A 24432-nucleotide genomic window follows, 5' to 3' on the forward strand; every position below is an offset into this window, starting at 1 on the left:
GAGGAAACCAGGTAAGCTGCTTGCCTTTCCACCTTCCACATGATGAGTCAGGAACAAGGCACCATATTGGAAGTAGATAGCAGTCCTCACTAGGCACAGAATCTGCTGGTACCTTGATTCTAGGCCACCAATACTAATAACTAAGAAAATTGTTTAGAAATTACTCGATCTCTGAACTTTACTAAATCTGTGAACAGACTGAAACAAGGAAGATGTGAAAACTGCTGACTCGTCAGTACAGTGAATCTATGGAGGATACTTTAGACTTGGGGTTCGGTTGATATAAGGATGCTCATCCAGTGAATGGAAGTGTTTCTTTTAAAATAAAATGTTTAAAGCAGAAGATGGAAAGTTTTCTTCCATCTCTTCAGAAACTACCTCTACTAGAGCCAATGAAAATGGAAATCCCCGTGGAAAGAAGAGGGAAGAAAGCAAGCAGGGCGAAGACCATCCATGGGTCAGAACTTTGGTTATCTGGACTGCCTGGCTTCCCACCCTCACCATCTGACCTCGTGATCAGGCTGACCACACAGCATGGGGGCAGCCTCAGCTCACTTCCCAACAGCCCAATGTCCCTGGCCATTGATACCCCTGCTCCCTCCCTTTTATGATTGCTGGCCTCTTTGCCTGGACAGAGACGATCGGTCTTCTTCACTCCCTGTTTGCTAGAGTCTGCCGACAATCCAGATACCAACTGGTCCCAGCTAGAGCTGAAGCTTCTCCCAGCCGCGAGCAAGCAACTCCTCTGTCCCCATCCCATTTGTCATGACAGTAACGATGACATTAAGCACATGTATGCTAAATTTCATATTCTAGACTTGTGATCAGTGACAGGAACATGGCCCCCATCATTCCAAGCGAAGGAGATAAAAACAAATGTATATTTAAACAAGTAAGCAGGAGGTTATAAATACACACACTAGGAATGCCTCCAGTGTTCTCTTGGCACAATTCTCTCTGCCTCAAAGTATAGATGTTTGGATGGTCTTCACTTTCTTCTCTGCCTTCCCCACCTCTTGTCCCATCCTTCTGCCTGGAACATAAGCCATGTAGCTCAGTGCTCTAAAGGCACTGCTGCATGGGAGTGACCCACACTCTCATTGCTGTCCTCTTACAGTGTGATGAGTGTCTCTACATTTTTTTTTGGTTCCTTCTTATTGTTCCCTCTCATTTTATGGTTGGCTATAAAAGTCTCTTTCAGTATTAGGCTAAGCCAACTATCCTCTCTGAGGTAGAAATATTTCTACAGCCATGTACAGACTCCATCAAAAGAGAGGGCTAGCAATTTAGTCTTCTCATCCAACCCCTGCAAACAAGCAATCTACATGGCAATGGCTTCTGGCTCAAGTACTCAACTAGGACTGATAAACACTCTCTGGACAGTTTCCAACTCAGTGATTTGGGGCAGTAAGACTTCAGAGGCGACACCAGGTGGCTGTATTGGTGATTCTGAGTCCTCTTAGCTCTGCCATGTCATGAGCGGTGGTCATCATAGCCACCTCATGTGTAAAGCACATACTGCTAGCTCTCCCCAGAGGACCCCAGGGATGCATGTGGGATAGCAAGGTCTCCCTAGCAGGGACTCTGAGCAGTCAGCTCACTTTATATACACTTGAAGCTCACTGTGCCAACTGAACTGATACTTGTGTCACTTCTGGGCATGAAGAGATGCCTTGGGACACCCATCGAGCAAAGCTAATGTTAACCCACCAGAGCTCCTGAAGACAGAATGGTGGGCAGAGCCATAAAAATACCCTGAGAAAGTGGAGCAGCAGGCATGAGTCACAGACCTCAAGTCCAAGCACATTATCTCTGTTTTTGAAGAGCAAGACAGTAAGAGGAGTTCTTTAGCACATCCCACTTCTATGTCTGTGCTGACAGGTGTCTGGAAGCCATGAGTATCTCAAGTTAAATGACAGTGAGACAAGCCAGGCATGCTCATTCCATGGAACTGAAGGTTGCCCTGATAACTCCAATTTCAGAAACATCTCCTCCTTTGTTTTGGGTAGCTCGCTCTGTCCCTCATCCCACAAGACCTCCCTCTGAGGGGCATTAACTAGCCTTTGGTGAGTCCTTACTTGCCAATGTAATCCTGGAATTCTGCTTATTCCTTATCTTTAGTCAGATTCTTGGGTAGCTAAGAATCTTTTGATCATCGATGCCTTTGCATACTTTTCCAGCACACTGTTGCAGACTGATGTCCTCGAGCATACCAGCTACTATTGTCTTCAACAGAGCAGCTATGACTACTTGCCAGAGACCCTCGAGATCCAGCCTGTTGACCGCAGTCCTCCCCTCACAGGAGGAAGGAGCAGGACCATTGGACTGTTCTCTGAGAGCCCAGCCATTTCCTTCTGTACCTCCCTATCAGGTGAATGTAATTCTATTCTAGCTGCAGGTGGCTTGAAGATGCTCCCTGTCTTGAAGATGCTGGAGTATATAGAAAGCAGAAGGCTAGCTAAAGTTGTTGGCGGACTCTGCCTATGCAGCTATAAAGAAATTGTTATTCATTCTGGGCTGAAACTTCTATTGGGGCAGTTGCTTTAGCATCACCTACATTCCTGTAAGTACCCCCTAACTCATGCTCTATACAGAAGCCCAATGAACTCTTTGCTTTAGCAAGTTGGATGTCAGTAAAATCAAATTCTGTCATTGGTGCCCTATCTGAAGGGGAACAGACATTCACTTTTGTTTACCCAGGAAGCATGCAATGCACATGCTGGGTGTGAATGAGGAACCGAGGCAGTGAACCGAGTTCAGGTGCTGCCCTTTTGCCCTTCTCAGGGGTGTGTTGCAGCCAGCACACACAGGCTGACACAGCTCAGAGTTACTGAGACTCAGGGTCAGTCTGAGAAAATCATACTTGATCACCAATTCCTGCTACCTGGACTCAGACTCCTAACAATGCCAGTCATGAGTTCTGAGGCCTGACTGTACAGAAGCACAGAACAACCTCTAGAACACTTCCACTAAGATTTCGACTTCACTGTGTCTGAGGTGCCTCACACATAAATTTTTTAAAGATTTATTTTATTTATTTTATGTGTACTAGTACACTGTAGCTGTACAGATGGCCGTGAGCCATCATGTGTGTGGCTGCTGTGGAACTCAGGACCTCTGCAGGGCCGGTTTGCTCCAGCCCTACTCGCTCTGGCGTGATTCACTGTAGCTGTCTTCAGACACACCAGAAGAGGGCGTCAGATCTCATTACAGGTGGTTGTGAGCCACCATGTGATTGCTGGATCTGAACTCAGGACCTTAGGAAGAGCAGTCAGTGCTCTTACCCGCTGAGCCATCTCACCAGCCCCACACATAAATATTTTATAAATTTTCCAGGTTGCACATGGTATGTACTCACTGATAAGTGGATATTAACCCAAAAGCTCAAAATACCCACGATACAACTCACAGACCATGTGAAGCTTAAGAAGAAGGAAGACCAAAGTGTGGATACTTCAATCCTACTTAGAAAGGGAAACTATTAAAATAATCACAGGACATAGAGGGAGGGAGGGAGGGAGGGACTTGAGAGGGAGAAAGGAAGGGGGAGGGGAAAAGGAGGCAGGATCAGGTATGGGAAGAGACATGAGAGAAGTACAGAGGGCCAGGAAATTGAACAGAAATATGTAGCAGTGGGGGATGGGGAACTGGGGTTAGCCACTAGAAAGGCCCAGATGCCAGGGAAGCAGGAGGTTTCCAGGACCCAATGCGAATGACATTGGCCAAAATAACCAACAAAGAGGACCTAGAACCTGTATAGAGATAGGCATAGCCCCCAGCTGAGCGATGGGGCCACATAACCATCTCAAAAATTTTAACATAGAACCGTTCCTATCTAAAGGAAATGCAGGGACAGCAGATGGAGCAGAGTCTGAAGGAAAGGCCATCTAGAGACTGCCTCACCTAGGGATCCATCCCTTCTGCAGATATCAAACCCTGACATTATTGCTGATGCCAAGAAGTGCTTGCTGACAGGAGCCTGGTATAGCTGTCCTCTGAGTGGCTTTGCCAGCCCCTCAACAATGCAGATGCAGATACTCACAGCCAACCATCCAGCTGAGCAGAGTGATCCCAATGGAGGAGCTAGGGGAAGGCCTGAAGGAGCAGAAGGGAATTGCAACCCCATAGGAAGAACAACAATATCAACTAACCAGACCCCTCCCCGCAAAGCTCCTAGGATTAAACCACCAACCAAAGAGTACACATGGAGGAATCCATGTCTCCAGCTATGTATGTATCAGAAGACTGCTGTATCTGACATCAATGGGAGGGAAGGACCTTGGTCCTGCGGAGGCCGGATCCCTCAGTTTAAGGGGATGCTAAAGAGGTGAGATTGGAATGGGTGGGTGGGTGAACACTCTCATAGAGGCAAAGGGAAGGGGGGCTGGGATGGGGGGATTAGAGGGGAAACTGGGGATGGGGACAACATTTGAAGTGTAAATAAATAAAATAACCAGGTCACTCTAGTGGACAACCAAGATTAAGCTAAAAATGTGAATCTTGTGGTAAGAGGTAATAGTGCTATATAGTACCACAGTGACTCAGTTTGGTAAGAGAAGGTAAATACAGTCCCTACTGGCCTGGGCTCTTAAAAGGATTGAACACGTTAATGGAGGTCAATTGTGGAACACAGCATCCAGACCCATGAGTAGGCCTCCTGTATTACCATGAGTACCCTCTCACCGTTAGGCCCACAATCATTAACTTCCTTCAGTCAGTGACCCAGCTTAAACACCCAGAAGCTTTAGGGACTAAAGACTTCAGGGGCAAGCATCTAGCTCTGAGCCCCATCTCTGCCATTTCCTAGGAAAGCTAGCCCCGTTTGGTTGCCCAGAGGGAACATACATAGTGCTTATCGGCTTACACTCTGATGCTCTTTGAAAAAAGCTGTATCAAATCCCCACATTCTGGTCTTACCTGGCGCATTTCCTTATAATTGTGATGCTTAAAATCCAGGTCGTCAGTGGTGGTCATCTCATTGCGTCGGTGATAATAGTTATTAGGATCTAGGGATAGAAAGATGGTTTGGAATTCACTCACAGTCAGTTATGACATCCTTGCCCAGAGCCTGTGGTGACAGTAGAGACAGAGAGCTGAACTTCTAACATTGCTCAGAGGCAAGAGAGCCAAGCAGCCAGGAAGCATGTGGGAGTTGGAACTGTTCAGTGATTAAGAGTGTACAGTCCCAAGGCCTGCGCTTAGATCTCTACTTCGTGCTGTGTGACCTTGGACAAGCCACTTGAACAGTTTGTGCCTTATTTTTTTTTTCACCTGTGTGTTGGCTTACAGTGAGCAGTAGAACAGATAGATGTGTAGAAGAGATAGCCTGTGTGTCTGGGCTGCTGTCAGTACTAAACAAATAGGAAGTTCAAAACCACACAGGTATACTAGGAGACATTAGGACTCATTCTTAATCTCTTAGCTGGGATGCATTTCTTGTCATTCTTCCTAACAGAAGCTCAGCATGTGAGAATCCCCTCTTCTACCTCTAAGAACTCTCATGTCCCCAGTTACAGGGGCAGGCCAAACCTATCACAGCACCCACTTGCCCCTACTGTGCCAGTGGAGGCAAAGCTCTTTGGCATAGAGGAATAGACAGTGACAGACAATGCTGAAATACTACCCACTTGCTGTGGTGGCCACCTGACCATGAAAGGACTGGTCCCAGTACAACCTTGGTGATCAGCAGGACACAGAAGCACAATGATAACAGGAGCTCCTGGTCAGCCAACCCTGAAGTCAATCCTCTGTGACACTTAGAACCAGAAGCACGTGTTTGTAGTTTCCATATGAAATGTCCTCATAGGCTCACATCCCTTGCTAGTGTCATATTTTAAGATGAAGTAGAACACTTAGAGGCAGGGCCTAGATACAGGAGCAAGGGGGGTGCCTTTGAAGGTTACATCTGGTCCAGAGTCCCCTCCTGTCTCTCTACTCCCTGCCTTCTGTGTGGTAAACAGCATTCTCCACCATGTGTTTCCACAGCGATGGTGTTCCATCCCACCATAGGCCCAGTCAATGGAGCCAAGAACCATGTTCCAGAAACCTTTGGCACTGTGATCCAAAATCAATCTTTCTTCCTTGTAAGTTGTTTATGATAAGTATTTTGCCACAAAGGTTAAAGTCTTATTGACACAGCAGCCTCAGAGGTATGATCAGAGTGTAGTAACAGAGGTTACCCTGAGAACCCGGGGTTCTGGCACAGGGAACACGGCAGGCTTTCTCTGGCCCCTTTTCATTTAATCTGACCTTTCTTTTTAATTCCTATTTGTTGTGTAGATTATTCTAAAATAAAGACCATACAGAGGAAAGAGGGCAAGGAGGAGGAGGAAGAGTATGAACAAGACTGACAAGAAGGGACTCTGGGTCTGCCCTGGTATCTATGTCCTCACTTAGGAAGGATGGCAAAGGTCCTCAGGCCTTGCTCATCATGCTGACATTTGCCACGAGAGGATTCAGTCACCACGTCTCAGTCAGAAAAGAGCCACCACCCTGACCCTACGCAAAGAGCACCCAGAGCTTCGGAAGGCTAGGACAGCTTGGGCCCTTTCCAAAAGCAGGGGCCATGGCAGGTATCAGAAGGACCCCTGGGATGTTAGGATCAGCAGAGAGCCATCTGTGCCACCAGCATCCTCAGACTAGGAGCACCAGCCACCTAATAGACCTCCCTCAGCCCTGCCAGATCAGATTCCACATCATAGCCAATCCCAGATGCCTGCCCTGGCTCTGTGTGAGAAGCACCATGGCATGACAACATCACAGAGGCAGGAAGGAGGGATCCGCCCCTGCTTCACACCCCCACAGCAGCTAGCCCCCTGGCACTCCTGACAAATGGCTTTAGCCTTGGAAACTGAGGCCACATACACCAAACCAGGAGTCACATGAGACTCCAAGCATAGCGTTACCTTCTCACGAGAGATCTAGCAACACTGCCAGAAACAAGTAATGGCCACGGGAGGTGGCAGCTCCCAGAAGGAAGATAAGCATTTCATCAAGGCTATCTGGGCTCTATCAAGACCCTGCTTAGTTCTCACGGGCTGCCCATGACTTTGGAAAGAGCTTTCCAGGTCCATGGGTTCCAAAGCCAGGGTGAGGAGGAACACTCGCTTTTGGTTTTGCCATTTATTGACACTGAGATCAACATGCTGTTCTCTAAGAGCTATTCAGCACTCACCCTCTGCCTCAGGGGTGTCTTTCCAGAGGATTTGAAAGACCCTCCCCCCCCCACCATTTTTTTTCTCAAACACCAGCTATGCCTTCAAGACTGTGAACAGGAGTTAAAGAAAAAGCTCAGAGCCCTAGGTACAAAAGATTTCTTGCTCAGGAAATTTACTCCCTCCCTTCCTTCTTCCTTCCCTTCCTTCCTTCCTCTCTTCCTTCCTCCTTCTCTTCCTCCCTTCCTTCCTTCCTTCCTCCTTCCCTTCCTTCCTCTTTTCTTTCCTTCCTTCCTCTCTTCTTTCCTTCCTTCCTCTCTTCTTTCCTTCCTTCCTCTCTTCTTTCCTTCCTTCCTCTCTTCCTTCCTTCCTTTCTCCCTTCCTTCCTTCCTCCCTCCCTCTCTTCCTCCCTCTCTTCCTTCCTTCCTTCCTCCCTTCCTTCCTTCCTCCCTTCCTCCCTCCCTCCCTTCCTTCCTGGAAACTAGCCAGTATATTGAAAGATCCAGGACAAGATGTAGAACTGTATCAATATACCATTATCTTTCATGATGTTGAGTCTTCATATTTAATAAATACTTCTTCATTTGTCTCCTTCTCTTTGGGTTTTTTGTTTTGTTTTTTGTTTGTTTGCTTTGTTTTGTTTTTTACTTAACAAGGTTTTATTGAGAATTTCTTAAGAGTCCATCTCTCAGTTTTAAAAGTTAAGAATTGAGCTCAGAGAACACAGTTAGCCTATCAGCCATCTGCTGCTCTCCCTGGCTTCCTTGTGTTACAAGAGTCCCTTTCTCCCACTGGCACCTATTTCATGTGGTTCAGAAGTATCTTGCCCCATGTGACCCAGTGCAAGCCTGTGACCCAGGTCCAGGCCGTGAAACCATTGGCACAGCTCAGCTAGTCACTTAGCTCAGAGATGATCCTGGGACAAAAGCCACGCTCTCAAGTGCAGCCATCCCTGCACTGAGATTAAGATCTTCAAAAGCAAGCAACGTATAACGTCTGCCCCTCCCTTTGGTTGTCAGAACATTGCAACAGTGGTCTTCAAGGAACAGTATTCTCTCCAGAAATCTCAAGCTAGGAAAGGGACAGATGGAAGCCCTGTGCCGGCCACCAGGGGGACTCTCCTCCTGAAGGAGCACCCAGTTCAGAGCACCTTGCACAGACTGGAGCCTAGACAATGATGCACCTTGACCAGGAATGTTCAAAGTTACGTGTAAGTCCTGATTTCCATTTAAACCTAAACCTCAACTCAGGACCCATAAGATGGACTTGGGGGTTCACTTCACCTCACTTTTTTTTCCAGGAGACCACACTAGAACTCCTCTTTCTACATTGTACTGTGCCTTGTCTCTTTAACAGGAGCAGTGAGCATGGGTTTCTGAGCTTAGCTCATTAGGACTATCAGGGCCCAGGTTCTGATATTAATTACTCTAATGACATCAGAGCTGTAGGCACTTCTCTTTCTTCTGGGGTCACACAGATGGCAGGAACTGGAGTGCTAGTGACAACCCTGTCAGTCTACAAGAGGCTCCAAGACTTTCCTGACCACAGCAAGAAGGCCCTGAGATATTAGCTGCATCCCTGCCTAAGGCCCGTTACACCCACCTCTGCAATTTTCATTTGTCAGCCAAATTTTTCTCCTTAAGCTAATCTGAGTAGGACTTCTGGCATTTGAAGCAGAAGTCCTGAATGACTGATTCCATCTCTGTGCCTTTATTGCCACAGATGGAGCTCTGGCAAGCCAGCTTCCTGCCTCTTTCCACGTGGTTAATTTTCAAGATCCTTTGTACTAAAACCCAGTGATTCCTTGGGGGGGACTCCTTACCTACAGGGAGAGAAAACTCCAGGCACAGCACCTAAAATCCTTCACCCAGCCTACTCACTTCATTAACTTAGTCCAACCTTCTGTTCTCTACATATCAGCCTACGATTCTGCTGCCTGAGTCACTGTGTCTGTTGTGTGGTCTCACAGGGATACTAGGCAAGAAGAAAGAGAATGGGAGGACTCTAGACATCCGCTGTCCTGGCACTGCTTGGGACATGTCAAGGTCAGTATTCACATTCCTCTGGGACAGTGAGTGTTTGATCAGTGGTCATTTAAAAAAAAAGATTGATTTACTTATTTTATGCACATGAGTACACTGTTGCTGTCTTCACCCACACTAGAAGAGGACATTGGATTCCATTACAGATAGTTGTGAGTCACCATGTGGTTGCTGGGAATCAAACTCAGGACCTTTTAGAAGAGCAGTCAGTGCTCTTAACTGCTGAGCCATCTCTCCAGTTATCAATGGTCATTTACTCCCTGGTAGACAATGTCCTTTACTCATGGCATGGTCAGAGGTCATTGACCCTTTTATAAAGGTGGTTACCGGGTACCTTCCATGTTGGATTCCATTGAGGCAAGACCCTTCCTTCTCTAAGGAGAACATTTTGTTTTATGTCCTAAGAAAGGGACAAACTGAAGCCAAAAGGGGAAAGAAGGACTCACCAGAGGATGAGATAAAAAAAGTGAGAAGAGTCATCTCTTTTCCTTAATGATATGTAGACCCTAAAGCTCAGATTTAAAATGGTGTAATAAAGATCAATAAGTAGCTTGCAATTCCTGTTCACGAACTGACCTTCTATAATTTGATTTAAATGAACCAGCACTAGCCCCAGGGAGTGAGCAAGAGCCATAGGCTACCTATAACTACTCCTAAAGGTTAAGGCAACCAACTCCAGGGGCTTCAAACAAAGCTAACGCATAAGCTAGCAACAGTTAGGAGCTTGCAGCTGCTGTAGGTGACAGCAGTTAGCTATCATTCCTTCCAGGATTCTAAGACATAGAACAAGTCTTTGTTGATGGGCAGACAAGATGAAGCCAAATAATATTAAAGTTGAAAATTTCCTGCTTAGGGTCACCGAGGCTTCCTGCTACCAACCTTACCCCAGGACCTGAGCTAGACTCTGTCTCTATGGAACAGAGAATGATAGATGAGCACACACAACATTCTCCTCTGGAGGACTCTAAAATTGAGCCCATGTGTACGCATGCGCACGTGCGCGCACACACACTTCCACACCTTGATAGGCTGGAAAGGGTGGAACACTACTGTCACACCCAAGGCTTACAGATCCTGAGACAAGCGCCGTTTTTACACTTTCTTCAGGAAAAGCTACGAAGAACAAAAGTTCTGCACGCATAACTCCTCCTCCTTCCTAAAGTGCTATCTTAGCTCTCTGTGGTGTAGCTTTCACCTATGTTCTATTAAGAGTGACTTTCAGCTCCTTGGGTCCTTTCTCTAGCTCCTTCATTGGGGACCCTGTACTCAGTACAATGGATGGCTGTGAGCATCCACTTCTGTATTAGTCCTGTACTGTCAGAGCCTCTCAGAAGACAGCTATCTCAGGCTCCTGTCATCTAGCACTTGTTGGCATCCACAATAGTGTCTAGATTTGATGACTGAAGGGTTTGCAGCCCCTTAGCATGAACAACAATATGAACTATTACCCTCAGAGCTCCCAGGGACTAAACTCCAACCAAAGAGTACACTTGGGGGGGGGGGCTCATGGCTCCAGCAACATGAGTATATCAGAGGATGGCCAAGTCAGTCATCAATACGAGGAGAGGACCTTGGCCCTGTGAAGGTTCTATGTCTCAGTGTAGAAGAATGCCAGGGCCAGGAAGAGGGAGAGGGTGAGGTGGTGAGCAGGGGAAGGAGGAAGGGAACAGGGGATTGTTTTAGTTTTTGGCTTTCTTATTTTTTTTATTGTTTTTCTTATTTTATTTTATTTTTCTTTTTTCTTTTGGAGGGGAACCTGGGAAAGGAGATATTGTAAATAAAGAAAACATCTAATAACAAAAATAAAAATAAAAAGAGTAACTTTCTATTCCCCTCCTTCCCTAATACCTTGACAATGACATCAGTGTATTCTCCCTCTCTCTAGATCCAATAAATTGTCCCCAAAGGCCCTTCTGTGTCCATCCTTAAATTCTTTTCATTTTACTTTGTATTGTTAATTTAAAACAGAGTCTCTCTCTCTATAGCTCAGGCTCTCCTAGAATTTACTATGTAGATCAGGTTGGCTTTAACTCTATGGTAATCCTCCTGCCTCAGTCTCGGGAGCACTGGAATCATGGGCAGATGCTACCATGCCTAGCTTCTGAATTTTTTTGATATCAATGAAAAAAACAACCATCTTCAAAGAAGACTCTGTGTCACCTGTAACATTCTATACAGCAAGTGGCCAGGACAGGCCTAGGAAAGCAGCGGTGGCTTTCCTAGGCCTGTCCTGTCTGGTTTCAGGCAGATCAAGACAGTTGGTCACATGATCTAATGAATCAAGTATAGGAAGCAGATCTCCTTTCCTATGACATAAAGGATAAATATCTTCAACAACAAAAAAATTAGTATACTAAAGTATTCTTTTTTAATCTTTCAAATCTTGTGGCCTGTGTAACACCGGAAGCCACCAAAATTACATAGACGGCTATTGTTAAGACATTAAAATGCAGAATACCGTGTCTACTGAGGTGTGTACGAACCTCCTTTTCATACATGCCTATCATCTATCTTTCCATCTATCTATCTATCTATCTATCTATCTATCTATCTATCTATCTACCTATCTATCTATCTATACCTGGGTATAGATTTACATTAAAACCTTTTAAAAAATAAACTTGGCTCTAAAAATTGAACCTACATATTTTTCAGGTAGAAACCAGAACCATATTACATCCACACTTAAAACCACCAAAGTTTCATAGTTCATCCATCTCTCTAAGTGTTTCAAATGCTCACCAAAAATAACTTAACAGAGAAATAATTACTTCATGGTACTCACACAAGGTGCCCTGTACCTTTCCCTCATGAATTCCTGCCCACAGAGGGCAGCCATACCCCACCCTTTACAGAAAAAAATGGGGGGCGGCTAAACAAGGGTCCTGGCCTGGAGAGAAGGGAACAGAGCCTCCTTACAGATGCGGGCCAAGGTTTGTGCCAGCAGATATCCTGAGCACCATGAACCCAGAAGTCACTGGATAGCAGCAGGCTGGATGTAGGGCTGTAGCAGAAACCAGCTATGAAAAGAGACTTGGATCCCAAAGAGGTGTGCTCTGATGAGCTCTCCTTATCATCCTCGGAAATATGCACAGCTCCTGTTTGGGAAATTCCACTTCTCTCTCTCTCTCTCTCTCTCTCTCTCTCTCTCTCTCTCTCTCTTTCTCTTTCACCACACACACACACACACACACACACACACCATTGACAGAAAAATAAGAAAAGTAACTGCAAGATTATTTATAGAGTTAAAATACTCTAAACTACTGGTCTAAACTACTGAGTTTCCAACTACCACAGACCACAGGCCAGTTAAAGGAGTAAGATTTTGTCCACGGACCAGGAGAGAAAGTACCCAAAGATGCCCTTTCCTGGTTTATTTATGTCAATGTCACCAAAAGCAATTTAGAGGAGCAAAGGACTTTATTTTTCAGCTTACAGATCACAGTTCATTGTGAACTTCAGGGCAGAAACTTGAAGGCAGGACTTGCTATTCTATGCAATATTATCTCTGACCAGGAACCCACTCACAGCCAAGGAAATACAGCAGGAACTATGGAAGATGCTGCATGTTTCCTTATTCTCTGGCTTGTGCTTAGCTAGCTTTCTTGTGCAGCCCAGGCAATGGTGCTGCCCACAGAGGGTAGGGCCCTCCTACATTAGTTAACAATCAAGAAAATCCCCCACAGGCCAACTTCACCTGGGTAACCTCAAGGTGAACACTCTCTTCTCTGGTGGCTCTATGTTGTGTCAAGTTGGTAGTCAAAGCTAGCCAGGACAGGCTCCAATAATTTTGTGACATGAAAAAAAAAATGCAAGCTAGTAAGTACAAACAAATATAAAATGCAAATGTGTGTGTATGTGTGTGTGTCTGCTGTTAGAATCATTATGTGGGCAGACAGAGCTGCCTTTTCACCCATGGAGGGTACACGATCTAAAAATCTACAGTTGGCAAAGCCAGCTTATGCATAGTGCAGGACTCCAAGAGAAACAGCAATGTGACATCAAACATGCTTTGAAAACACAGCAAACGGAAGCTTGGGAGACCTGGGGCGACTACTGAGATAGCTGCAGAGCTGGTGGTGGTGGACTGCCTCTAACGGTGCTAGGCAGGACTGGGAACCCACAGCCCATGATGGCCCAGCATATTCTATGAGCCTGAGAGTGAGTAGACTAAAGAGAAATCTGGGTGAGATGAACCATGTTTCTGGTCCTGTTCTTTATAACCTGGTTGGGGAGGACAAGAATGTGACATTCCTGCAGGCTCTGGCAGGTGCTAAGGGGTGGGTTTGGGCCAGCTGCTTTCCTAGAGCTGTGTGGTCTGGAGGAAGAAGCCCTTTCCATGGATCTACAGCGACACAAGCCAATACCTTCTGAAAAGCCAGCCTACCTAGTCTTTCTGGAGCAGACGCTAACAGGATCTAGAAGGTACATGTGAATCTCCACTTGTATCTGAAAGTTAGCACCAAATGCCATCATGTAAATATCAGAGCGGAAGAAGCGAGCAGTCGGTGAAGACACAGGCATCCAAGGGAAGCTCTCCAGACAGCCACTGCAAATGCTCATGGTCAAGTGCCCTGCCTCTGCACTCAATACAGTAAGCATGCAGAGAACAGCTACATGTCTCGAGGGCAAACATATTCTATAGCACTGAGAATTGAACCCAGCTTTGCACATTTGCATATGCTTCCCCGCTAAGTTACACCACTAGCTGACAGCTAGATGCTTTTTTCTTCTCACTTCTGAGTGACAGCGCTGAGTGATTTGTCAACCTTGACATACATACACATCATCTTAAAATTACAACAGGCAAAACCACATTTGGCAAGAGAGCTCAGTGCCACCAACATTCATGTTTCTGAATTGGGATTGTGAAAAGTTGTTTTTCTTTTCTTTTTGAATAACCTGTATGTTAACAGCAGGCACAGGAAAATGATGGCTCAGCTTATTTTGACTCATCTTTGGGAGGCACCTGTCTACCCGTTAGGAAACAGCTTTGCAGGAAGTGCAGGGGGCGAACTCACCTGGCAGTGGGCAGCCCAAGATCTCCATCCTCATACAGATGCTCCCATTATCAAACCAGGACTGAGGGTTTATGCGAATGTAGCGGGCCACCATGGGGACTGGCAGCTCATTGAGCACAGGAATCTCCTTCTCACTGTTTCCTTCAAATATCTATTGATGCTCAAGGGGAAAGAGGAAGCTTTTTAAGATCTTCATCCACAAAGGTAAGATAGCCAGCAATTCACTCATCCCTTGGGGTCCTATCAAGCAGTCCTTACGCATGCTGGGAATCAAGGTTAAAAAGGAAGAAATCACCCCTGTACTCTGCTCCTGGAAGCCCTGTATCTCAGTCTATCATGAGGGCAAAAGAATGCTCTAGAACTCAGGCTTTTAAAACAAAGCAGACCAGGCCAAGGTTTGGAGCAGGGAGAAGTTCTGTTTGGCCTGACAGAAAGCTACTTACACTGGGAGGAATGGGGTGGAGTTCTCAGGCAAAAGCATTAATGGAGAAGCCCAGCAGTGGGTTTCATAGATAGAAGACCAGCTGGCTCTGTTCTGCTGGTGCAAACAGGACTGTTGTATAAGAATCAGCCGGAGGTAGAGGGAGGGGGCTGCAGTCAGTGGGTAAGATGCTAGATGCCACACTGGGAATGGCACTTGAAAATCTGCATTTGAGAGTAACAACCCCCCCATGCTGAAGCTAATCATGCAAGGTGGCTAGAAAAGTTGGGGTTCTCATGAATTACAGCTGCAAGGGTCCCCAGCTGCAACATGCTAACTTGTAAACCAGATCAGTGGCTACATCCCAAAGTACTTCAGTTGAAATGTGTGGTGGTTTGAATAGGAATGGGCCCCATAACTCATGTGTGTGAATGTTTGGTTCATAGGGAGTGGTATTATTAAGAGGTGTGGCCTTGTTGACAGAAGTGTGTCACCGTGGGTTTGGGCTTTGAGACCTCAGAAGCTTAAGTCACCTCTCTTCTGCTGCCTGAGGATCAAGATGTTGAACTCTCAGCTCCTTCAGCACCAAGTCTGCCTGCACACCACCATGTTTCTCCACCATGACGATAATGGACCAAACCTAAACTGTAAGCCAGCCCCAAATAAATGTTTTCTTTATAAGAGTTGACATTGGTCATGGTGTCTCTTCACAGCAATAAAACCCTAACTAAGACAGAATGAATATAGAATTCTGCTACTTGCAGGTGCAGAATGATGCAATTCTGCATCAACTCCAGCTGTGGGCCACTTAAGGATGGGCTTCAGAATATGGAAAGGAGGTCATTATCCACCAAACCCTCCTGGTTGGTTTGACTTTGCACAGAACAGGTAAACCTCCCCAGGGAAGGACAAAGCCCCATGGCCAGGTACCAAGGGCATGGGTAGAGAGGGGAGAGGGGACTCACCATGTCACCAGATCCATTCTTCACAGTAACCCATGTGTGGCTGTCATTGCTCACCATGACTTTATAGGATGTCACCCAGTCACTCCTGTGGGGGAGGGGAAATCACTGGGGTTACATGCTTTAAAATGCTTAGCTTTTCCACTGAGATGTGTGGAAGTAAGAATGGGTATGCTTTCTCCAGAACTGGATCAAACCCTGATGCTCAGGGAAGTCCTGGAGGACAACACAGACTCATTGCTCTTGGTTGCCCATTACAACTAGATAATAAGATACTAGTGATGAAGACTCCACACACTTTAACTGTGAAACATAGAGAAACCAATCTTGAATCTACTGGAAAAGTTCTTCTATGCTGGCTAATTTTCATAGTGTCAGAAGGTGCTATCCATGCCACTGAGGGAGAAAGACAGCTGTGGTCTTATACAGCACCGGGCCATGCATGCTAACTTGTCAGGCAAGGTGTACCCTCCAGTGTAGTAGTGGTGAGACCGTTTATGGGGCTAACCACTGTTTTCTGATTGCATTTGAGACCTCTCTATAGGACAGCACCCATGCCTGGTACTATAAACCAAGTCAGAAGCCCATGGCTGGGGAGGAACCTGCTACTGTTGTTTGCCATGCTGTCAAACAGCTTCCTAAATATTTATGCTTTGGTCCATTAGTTTCTGATGCTCCCAACCTTGGTCAGAGAAGTTTCTTTTTTGCAATAGGTAAAGGATAATATGGATTCATCCCTGATCAGAGTGCTGAGAATCAGTCACTCTGGGTGCTCCACCCTCAATGGGACATCTGCATCAACCAAGAGCAAGTGAACTGGATGGAAAAGTTGGAGAATGAGGAAAAGCTGAAGTGTCTTCTAGAATAGGCCATAGCTGCTGTGTACTCATGAATTCACAGCATCCATTCACCAGCACAAGATCAAACCAGTCAAAATGCTAGCAAGGACAGGGGAAGGGCTCACTGGACCCCACCTCCCCACCACCTTGTAGTCCAAAACATGCTAGAAGTCAGAATCCATCAAACAATAGTCTCCACTCCTAAAACCCCAGTAATCACACCACCAGGCATTCCAGGCTGGGGCCAGGAACACAAAATAAGACAACAGTCAGCAAGGCCTGTTGGGAAGCCCCTCAGCAACAGCTCACATCTACCTGTAAAACTACCCTCCCCCAACAGCAATCTGTTCTGTATCTCAATCAATTCCAACAGCAACCGCCCTCTGCCTGCTGACTGCTTCTCAAGCTGATCAGGCCGACCCAAACCAGCAAGGCAGGCTACAGAGCCGAGCCCTGTCCTAGTGAGACAGGAATGGATTTAGGAAACTCTCAGTCAAAGAACACGAACAGGATGGAGGCAGAGAGGAAATTTAGTAACTTCTCCAAAGAAGAGAGGCTGGGCCTATGGCCCAGTCCTGTAACCCCAGCTCAAGAGGCAGAAAGTAGAAGAACCAAAGGTTTCAGGCCAGCCTGGGCACTTTGGTGAGACCCTGCCCTAAAATAGAAAAGCATTCAAAGCAGTGGGATTGTGTGTGATTTGGTGATAGAGCACTTACCCAACGAACACATTCTTGTTGGCAGAAGACACTACAACATGGAGGCCTAGCAGAGCCCCTGTCATTCACCAGGAAACCAAACAACAGCAGTCACTCTTAATAACCATGCACGCATCCCATCCCCCACCCAAACCCCCAACTCCCCAGACACACACACACACACACACACACACACACATGTCACCCACGACCCCCATCCCCACCTCTCACCCCCATGTTCAGCCTCTTGTAGAGTTTGCCAATTGACTGTCTATATCTTTCTAAAATATATCAGACTCTGTCTGGCTCCACCATCAGAAGCCCAGCCCACTTCCTTCAGCCAGGACAGAGGTTGCCACATTGTCCTCTAGGATCTAAAGTCCCTTCCCCTACTCTACCCTAGGAAGAGATGCTAACTTAGCTAGTGTCACTTGACCACATTACCTTCTGCTTATCTGCTATTTGAAATATCAAGAATTCTTACAGCTAGTTCATTACATGTTGCTCTTATTTCAACTTACTTGCTGACTAATTAAATTTGCAAACAGAGCATTTTGAAGGCTAAAGCCATATGGCTTGAAGCACACACTCCCAGACCTTTCAGCCACTCTAATAGAAGTATCCCAGTCTCTGAGGGTACACAGCTAAACTACACATGGTCATTTCATTCAAGGATTTTGAAGGTTAACAAGGAAGACAGAAAGGTGAACAGATTGTTCAAGAGTATGACAGAGTATGCTATGACCCTGGAGTAGAGGGAAGAAAGAAGAAACCTTCTAGATCAGCCAAATAGAGGATACACAGCAGGTGAGTGAGGGAACACAGTTCATACCTGACATAAAATGCTGCACATTTTTTTCCCCTTTGTTCCAGGCACATCCATTATGATAAGCCAGCCTCATGGGAGACTGAAGCTGCAAAATCCTGGTTTCCTGAACTCCCAATCTTCAGGGATGGCTTGACAAGCACACTGCTTTTGTGGTTTATTTCCACTTCTCTCAGAGGGATTATTCCACATCACCAAACAACCTTGACATGCAAGCTTGACTCCAAGCTATGCAGTCCAAGCAAAGAAGTACTGGGGTCAGAGACCTTTATACCACAGGAGGAGACAGAGGCTATGCTGACCCTCCTGGGCTCTGGCAGCTCCCTCATTTGTAAATATAAAATAGCACCAAATAACCTGGAAGTCACTAGCTCAATTTCCTCCAATGCCGCCTTCTTTCCTATCAGGGTTTCAAAAGGAGGTGGACCATGGAGTAGGGAGGCAAAACACATTGTAACATTCTACTGCAGAGTCTTCGCTACAAGTTAGCCGGATTCTGGCCATGGTAAGATAAACAAAGGTTTTATGTTACCGGTGAGTTTGCAAATAAGTAAATAAGAGAAAGCTGCAAGGATCTGGGGGATAAGAGCTGAAAGAAAAAAAGGTATTGTATAAATTTAACGAGCCAACATTGTTTTTAGGGAAATTCGTATAATGAGAGGATGGAACAGCAAAAGCTAGTGATGTTGAATTGAAACCTCCCCTCCCCCAAGACGCTGGAAGGGAGTGAAATAGTTAAAAAGAGCCTTCTTGGCTCCCAGCAGAGATGCTACAAATTGTCTCTGTAGATGAGTCTTTCTCTTAGGGCCTTGGAGGTTTCTCTAGGTGACAGGGAGTCAGTAAGGGCCATTCTAAAGCCCCATCAGTCACTTAGAAAATAACTCTCCATGAGAAAGAGGTACCAGAATTAGAATGCAACAAATCCAGGCCCAGGAGAATCTGGGAGCTTGGGACTGTCATTTGCTGAGTACAAATTCTTCTTCCTCAACATTCAGGAGGGCTGTGTCCTAGTGAAACCCACGATGAGTTGAGTATACCATAAGCTAAAAGTGTATGCATCCGCCTAACCTACTGAGCATCAGATCTTAACGACACAGCACACTGTTGTCCTGCAGTTACTCGAGCATGTGTGACTGTGATTGGCAGGCATGGTTTACTCACTGCCACAGTCAGTGTGGTGACAAGAGTGTCACACCACACATTGTCACTAGCCTGTGAAAAAGTCAAAACCCAAAGTATGATTTTTCTAGCGGATGAGCCAATTCTAAAGTTGTTTATCAGCACATACAGTTACCTTCCTAATCACTTTGCAAATATTAACTCATTTTTCTTCACAACAACCAAATGACATAGGTGTTATTATTCTGACCTACAGAGGCACCAGGAGGTCAAGGTTATAGAACATTAGACTCAAAACTCAACAGTCTGGGTATAGAATTCCTATTTATAGCCACTTTTACACATGACATATTTTAAAAAACAAAATATAAAATAAAGATGCCAAAAGAAAACAAGTTAGTATAAAATAAGCAACTAGGTACAAAGAACATGCACAGCTTTTACAAACAAAAATGGCTGAAATTAAATATGAAAACTGAAATTAAATATGCAGATAAATTGAAAGTACTGAGTAGAAACTGCCAAAGGGAGAATTAACAAACAATCACAAAATTAAAAAGTTACTAAGAACACAGTACTAAAAGACTAGGAGACAGAAAACCAAAGAAGAAGATAGCTGTGAAAGAAGCCTGACAAGTTCCTCATCAGAGTTCCACAGAGAGACCTAACAGAAGAAAGGGAAAACAGTACTGGGGGAAATGGAGAGAATCTGTCTAGAACAGGTAAACTATGTGAATACACAGACTCACGAGGAACAATAAATGGCACATATAGTCAATAAAAATTAATTCATCTCCACTCTAAGAAATAAATCATTATAATCCATTTTCAGTATAGAGTTTATTTATAGATCCTTGATGAATTGTAGATAAGCAGGAGGCACCAGGACCATCTCTTCCCCACCTGGCAGCTGGCAACCTACTGGCATAGGTACTCTCAGTTGTCCTAGGGTGAAAACACTATGGGCAGTCTGCTACATGTATCAGAAAAGGGGAATCTCAAGACCTAAGATATACATTAGATATGGCCTTGTGTCCTGAACTAACAGGATGCGGAGGAGGGGGCAATACTAGACACCAGCAAGGTTGTACCTCCCTGAAGAACTCAGCCAACAAAGAATTCAGGGGCTGGAGAAATTAGATTAGGAATATAAAAAAACAGGGCTATAAGCCAAATCCACACACCAGCCATTTTTGCCTTAGTCCAGGCTAGTGCTTGGCTTCTGTAGGACTGAAAATAAATCTGTGTGGCTCTTGCTACACGGAGTTTCTGAGAGTACTTTTATTATGAAGTGAGGATCACTGTTCCCCACACCACCTACACCTAGTCAACTTGGAAAGTATCAAAGATCATATACAAGCAGTCAGGAAGTTAAAAAAAAAAAGTACAAATGAATGGAAACAAATTGATAGCACAGTGCTCCAGAACAGTATTAAAACCATGAGATCACTATGTTCAATGGATTTACAGGAAAATCATCATATTTCAAAAACGAGTATGAAATAAAGGCATTCTTAGACAGTAAAAAAGGAGCTTGTCACTATCTCCTTTCAGTTAAAAAAAAAAAAACTTAAAAAAAGAACATGAAAGAACACATGGTGAGCCAAGAAACAGAATAAAAAGGGTTAGAGAGATGACTCAGGCAGTAAGAATCCATGCTGTTCTTGCAGGAAACCTGAGTTCAGTTCCCAGCACCCAAGTAGCTCACAACCATCTGTAACTCCAGCTTGGGAGGGATCTGATGCTGGCTTCTGGCCTCCCAAGTCATTGTGCCCCCCCTTCTCTCTCTCCCTCTCTTTCTTTTCCTCTTTCCCTCTCTCTCCCTCTTTCCCTCTCTCCTTCTCTCCCTCTCTCCGTCTCTCTCCTTCTATGTCTCCCCCTCTCTCTTTCTCTTTCTCTCTCATACACACAAACACATACAAACAGAGAGAGAGAGAGAGAGAGAGAGAGAGAGAGAGGTTAAAAAGAGAAGCAGAATAACTTCAGACAGACTTAAACATTCTACCCTTGGAAAATAGATATGTTATAATTTTGTGGCTAAAGACTTAATTGAAAGATTGGAAAATGGGAGCTCAGAAATATTAATGAGGCTGACACCAATACTTTAAAAGTATTTTCTGTGTGCTAGGATTAGTCTAAGATAGGTATACATATCTACTAATGTGTCATATAGGTAGACATACCTATACCAACACACAAGCACATATAAGTACATTTATATCAAGAGACCTGAGACAGAGGCAGGCAGGTTTCTGAGTCCAAGGCCAGCCTGGTGTACAGTGAGTTCCAGGACAGCTAGGGCTATACAGAGAAACCCTGTATCCAAAAACCAAAAACCAAAAAACCAAAAAACCAAACCAAACCAAACCAAAACAAAACAAAAAAGAAAGACAGAAAAAGAAGAAGAAGAAGAAGAAGAAGAAGAAGAAGAAGTTCTCAGCCAAAAATGCTTCCATCTTAAACCCACAGTCATCATTCCTCAGTCATGTGACAGTTATCCATCTTTTTCCAAACATCAGGAGAGGCTGATGTATCATCTCAATTTAGTTAGCAGAACTTACAGAAACATATAAAATAAGCATGAAACTTAGATCTTAATGAAATTTTCTCAGACTCTCAATCAATTGTGTTCAGTACTACAAGTGAGAATTTCTAATATCCAAAGATGTACAAAAATTAAGAGTGACCTCAGATAAAGCACTCTTTAATGGGGGGAGTATGGAAACACTGAGTGGTCATCTCTATCCTTTTTGAGATATACCTTTTGCATGAACACCTTCATTGCAAGTATTTAAAGTAGGGTGACCCTACACCTTAGACAAGGACAAATGTTCTAAAGATGGGCTCTTGACAAAGACCATGTCAATCACAATTGACTGTCTGACAGTGACCGTTTGTTTCAAACAAACATTCTTCCCTGATTTGAGAATCTAGATTTGAGAACAAGGCAGCTTCAGTCCTTAGTCAGAATCCTCGGGTACTCATGAGAGTTCTAGTTGTCATCATGTAGCTGGAGAGACAGAGGCGCTTGAGGGAGAGAAGAGAGAGAAAGAAAAGCTCACGGGAGAGATACTCAGGCATTCCAGCAAAAAAGCTAGCTGCCCCCTCTCTCCCACCCTTTAGGCTCCCTGCATACTTAGTGTACTACAATAAAGGGCTTCTATATCCACCTAAAGAAATCGTACTGGTAATTTAACTAGAGCAATGACCTGGTGTGGCACTTGCTAAGCCTGAGTGAGGCTGGGGCCTCTGGTTCCACATGGGCAAAGCAGCCAAGCCATTATCAGTGGTATTGAGTCTGATCAGAGGTCTGAAGAGGTAGAGCAACACAGAGAAAGCCAGAATGGGAACAGGTTCGCTACATCTTATAGCTTCAATTAAAAAGGTATTATAAGGGTGGCAATCTCCTGTCCAGGCTGACCTCCTTGGAAGCTGATGAGGAACAAGAGGTAAGAATGGAATTGTTGGGCTGCCCCACGCCCCTTGGCCAAGTTATCACAACATTCTGAGACACCAGTGAAGGCAGCCATCTTCCACTAAAGCTTGAGGTAAGGATGCACATTAGGAAGTGGATGTTACTGCCATTAAAATGGGGATGTCTTGGGATAACTAACCAATAGAACCAGAGAAGCCTGGTCTCCCACTCCCTTCCAAGTGTTTCTGTGCTTTCTGGAAGGTTTCAGTGCTGCCTGAGAGCAGGCCACAGTGCTCTACCTCAGAGCTGCTTGGAAAGATCAGAGAAGGAAATATACACACTTGGCCTCATCTCTGGTGCTTAAGGGCACGGGAGATAAGCTTGCCCTTATAAATTCTTATATTCACCTTTCCCCATGAAAGAACAAACTGGAATATACATGTGTGGATCATGGTGTTATAAGAAGCAGAATAGGAGTCCTTCCAAGTGATCCTCAGTGTAACTTTCTGATCAGAATTCTAAGCCTGTAATATGGCTGGAACAAACATGGCTTTGCACATGCTCAGATCTTGTAGAACCAGAGTTAATGTGTAAAACAAGGAAGCAGTGTCTGTTGGGCCGTGATTGCTTGTGAATATCCAACTTAGGATTTCTACTTGTTTGTTAGGACCTATGAAGACCTAAGAGAGCTGAATGAGTTCCCTACAGCTACTGTAACAATTACTCCAGAGCAATGATAGACACTTAAAACAGCACAGATTTATCTCAGAGATCTGATGAATAAATTAGACTCCTGCTACCTCTGCACTGAAGCCATGTGTCTCCTTCGCCCAGTCCTACTAAAGGGCATCACCCACTTCTTTCCCGGTTTCCACCTGCTTTCTGAATCCCTTGGCACTGGCCCCCTTATTAATACCAGCAACATAGTGTTTCTCAGACCACGGTCAGTAAGTAGGCACAACTCCCTCTGTGCACAGTTGAAGAGGACTCTTCCACCAAACCCATACAATAAGACAGAATGGATAACTTTGGGTGCCCTCTCCACTCATGGTCCTTAAATTAGTTTCCTCACGAAAATCCCTTTTGTCACATAAGGTAACTGTGATGGCCAGTACTGCCCGTCAACTTGATGGGCTCTCGAAAACAAACACTCTAGGCATGTCTGAGAGGAAGTTTCTAAATTGAGTTAACTGAAGTGGGAATGCTCAGAGTTAGCTCTGGGTAGTTTGTTTCATTAGCTGTGGTCCTAGACTGAATAAAAAGAAGCAGCAAGTAGCACCCATCTCTGTTTCCTCACTCTAGATGCTGCCGCACACTTCTGCATCCATATCTTCCCCACCAAGGTGCACACACTCTGCATCTGAACTTTCCCCATCAAGGTGCAGATACTCTGGAACTTCAGACCATAAGAAACCCTCAGGACCTTAATGAGCATCTGTCAGGCATTTTATCACAGCAAAGACAAAAGTAACTAATACAGCAACAGATCCCAGATTCTGGGGACTAGAATGTGGTGGATATCTGCTGCCACAGGACCTTCACTCCAACTCTGGCTTCCTTTGCCATCATTCCAGAACCTTCTGTCTCCTGGCACAGACCTGAGTTCTTGACACATCCTGCCAGACTGGCCATGATAGGATAAAGCAATAGTTCCCTAAATCCAGTTATTAAATAGAAAGCTTAAGTCTCAGCTAAGAAACCCTAGCCAGGGAAAACTAGGTCACTCCACCCTTCCCACCCTGTCCCATCCCCAAACCTCTCTCTTAAAGAGAACACTAGAGTTCAAATAAACACTGCAAAAATTCATCCTCACCTGACAAATCAGAGCCTGACTTCATGATCCACTTACCATGATTAAAATTTCCTGGTATTTCTCAAAAACAGTTGGCTCCTTCACACAGTCAGAAGCTGGGTTCCTGGAAGAGGCATGATCTA

The 24432-nt window shown here is 45.0% G+C and overlaps 1 protein-coding gene across 2 annotated transcripts in view; it reads right to left on the minus strand.

Moving 5' to 3' along the window:
• The window catches only part of Cpxm2 (carboxypeptidase X, M14 family member 2), a 112671-nt gene that overhangs the window by 21548 nt on the left and 66691 nt on the right, over window positions 1-24432 (minus strand). For both annotated transcript variants that reach the window (XM_031388590.1, XM_031388591.1), the window contains exons 5-7: window positions 15607-15691; window positions 14221-14371; window positions 4918-5006 (exon numbers count right to left, since the gene is read on the minus strand). In XM_031388590.1, the coding sequence (XP_031244450.1) occupies window positions 4918-5006; window positions 14221-14371; window positions 15607-15691 (325 nt within the window). The remainder of the gene's footprint in view (window positions 1-4917; window positions 5007-14220; window positions 14372-15606; window positions 15692-24432) is intronic.

Source organism: Mastomys coucha, unplaced genomic scaffold (genome assembly GCF_008632895.1).
Source record: "Mastomys coucha isolate ucsf_1 unplaced genomic scaffold, UCSF_Mcou_1 pScaffold21, whole genome shotgun sequence".
NCBI classification, from domain to species: Eukaryota; Metazoa; Chordata; class Mammalia; order Rodentia; family Muridae; genus Mastomys; species Mastomys coucha.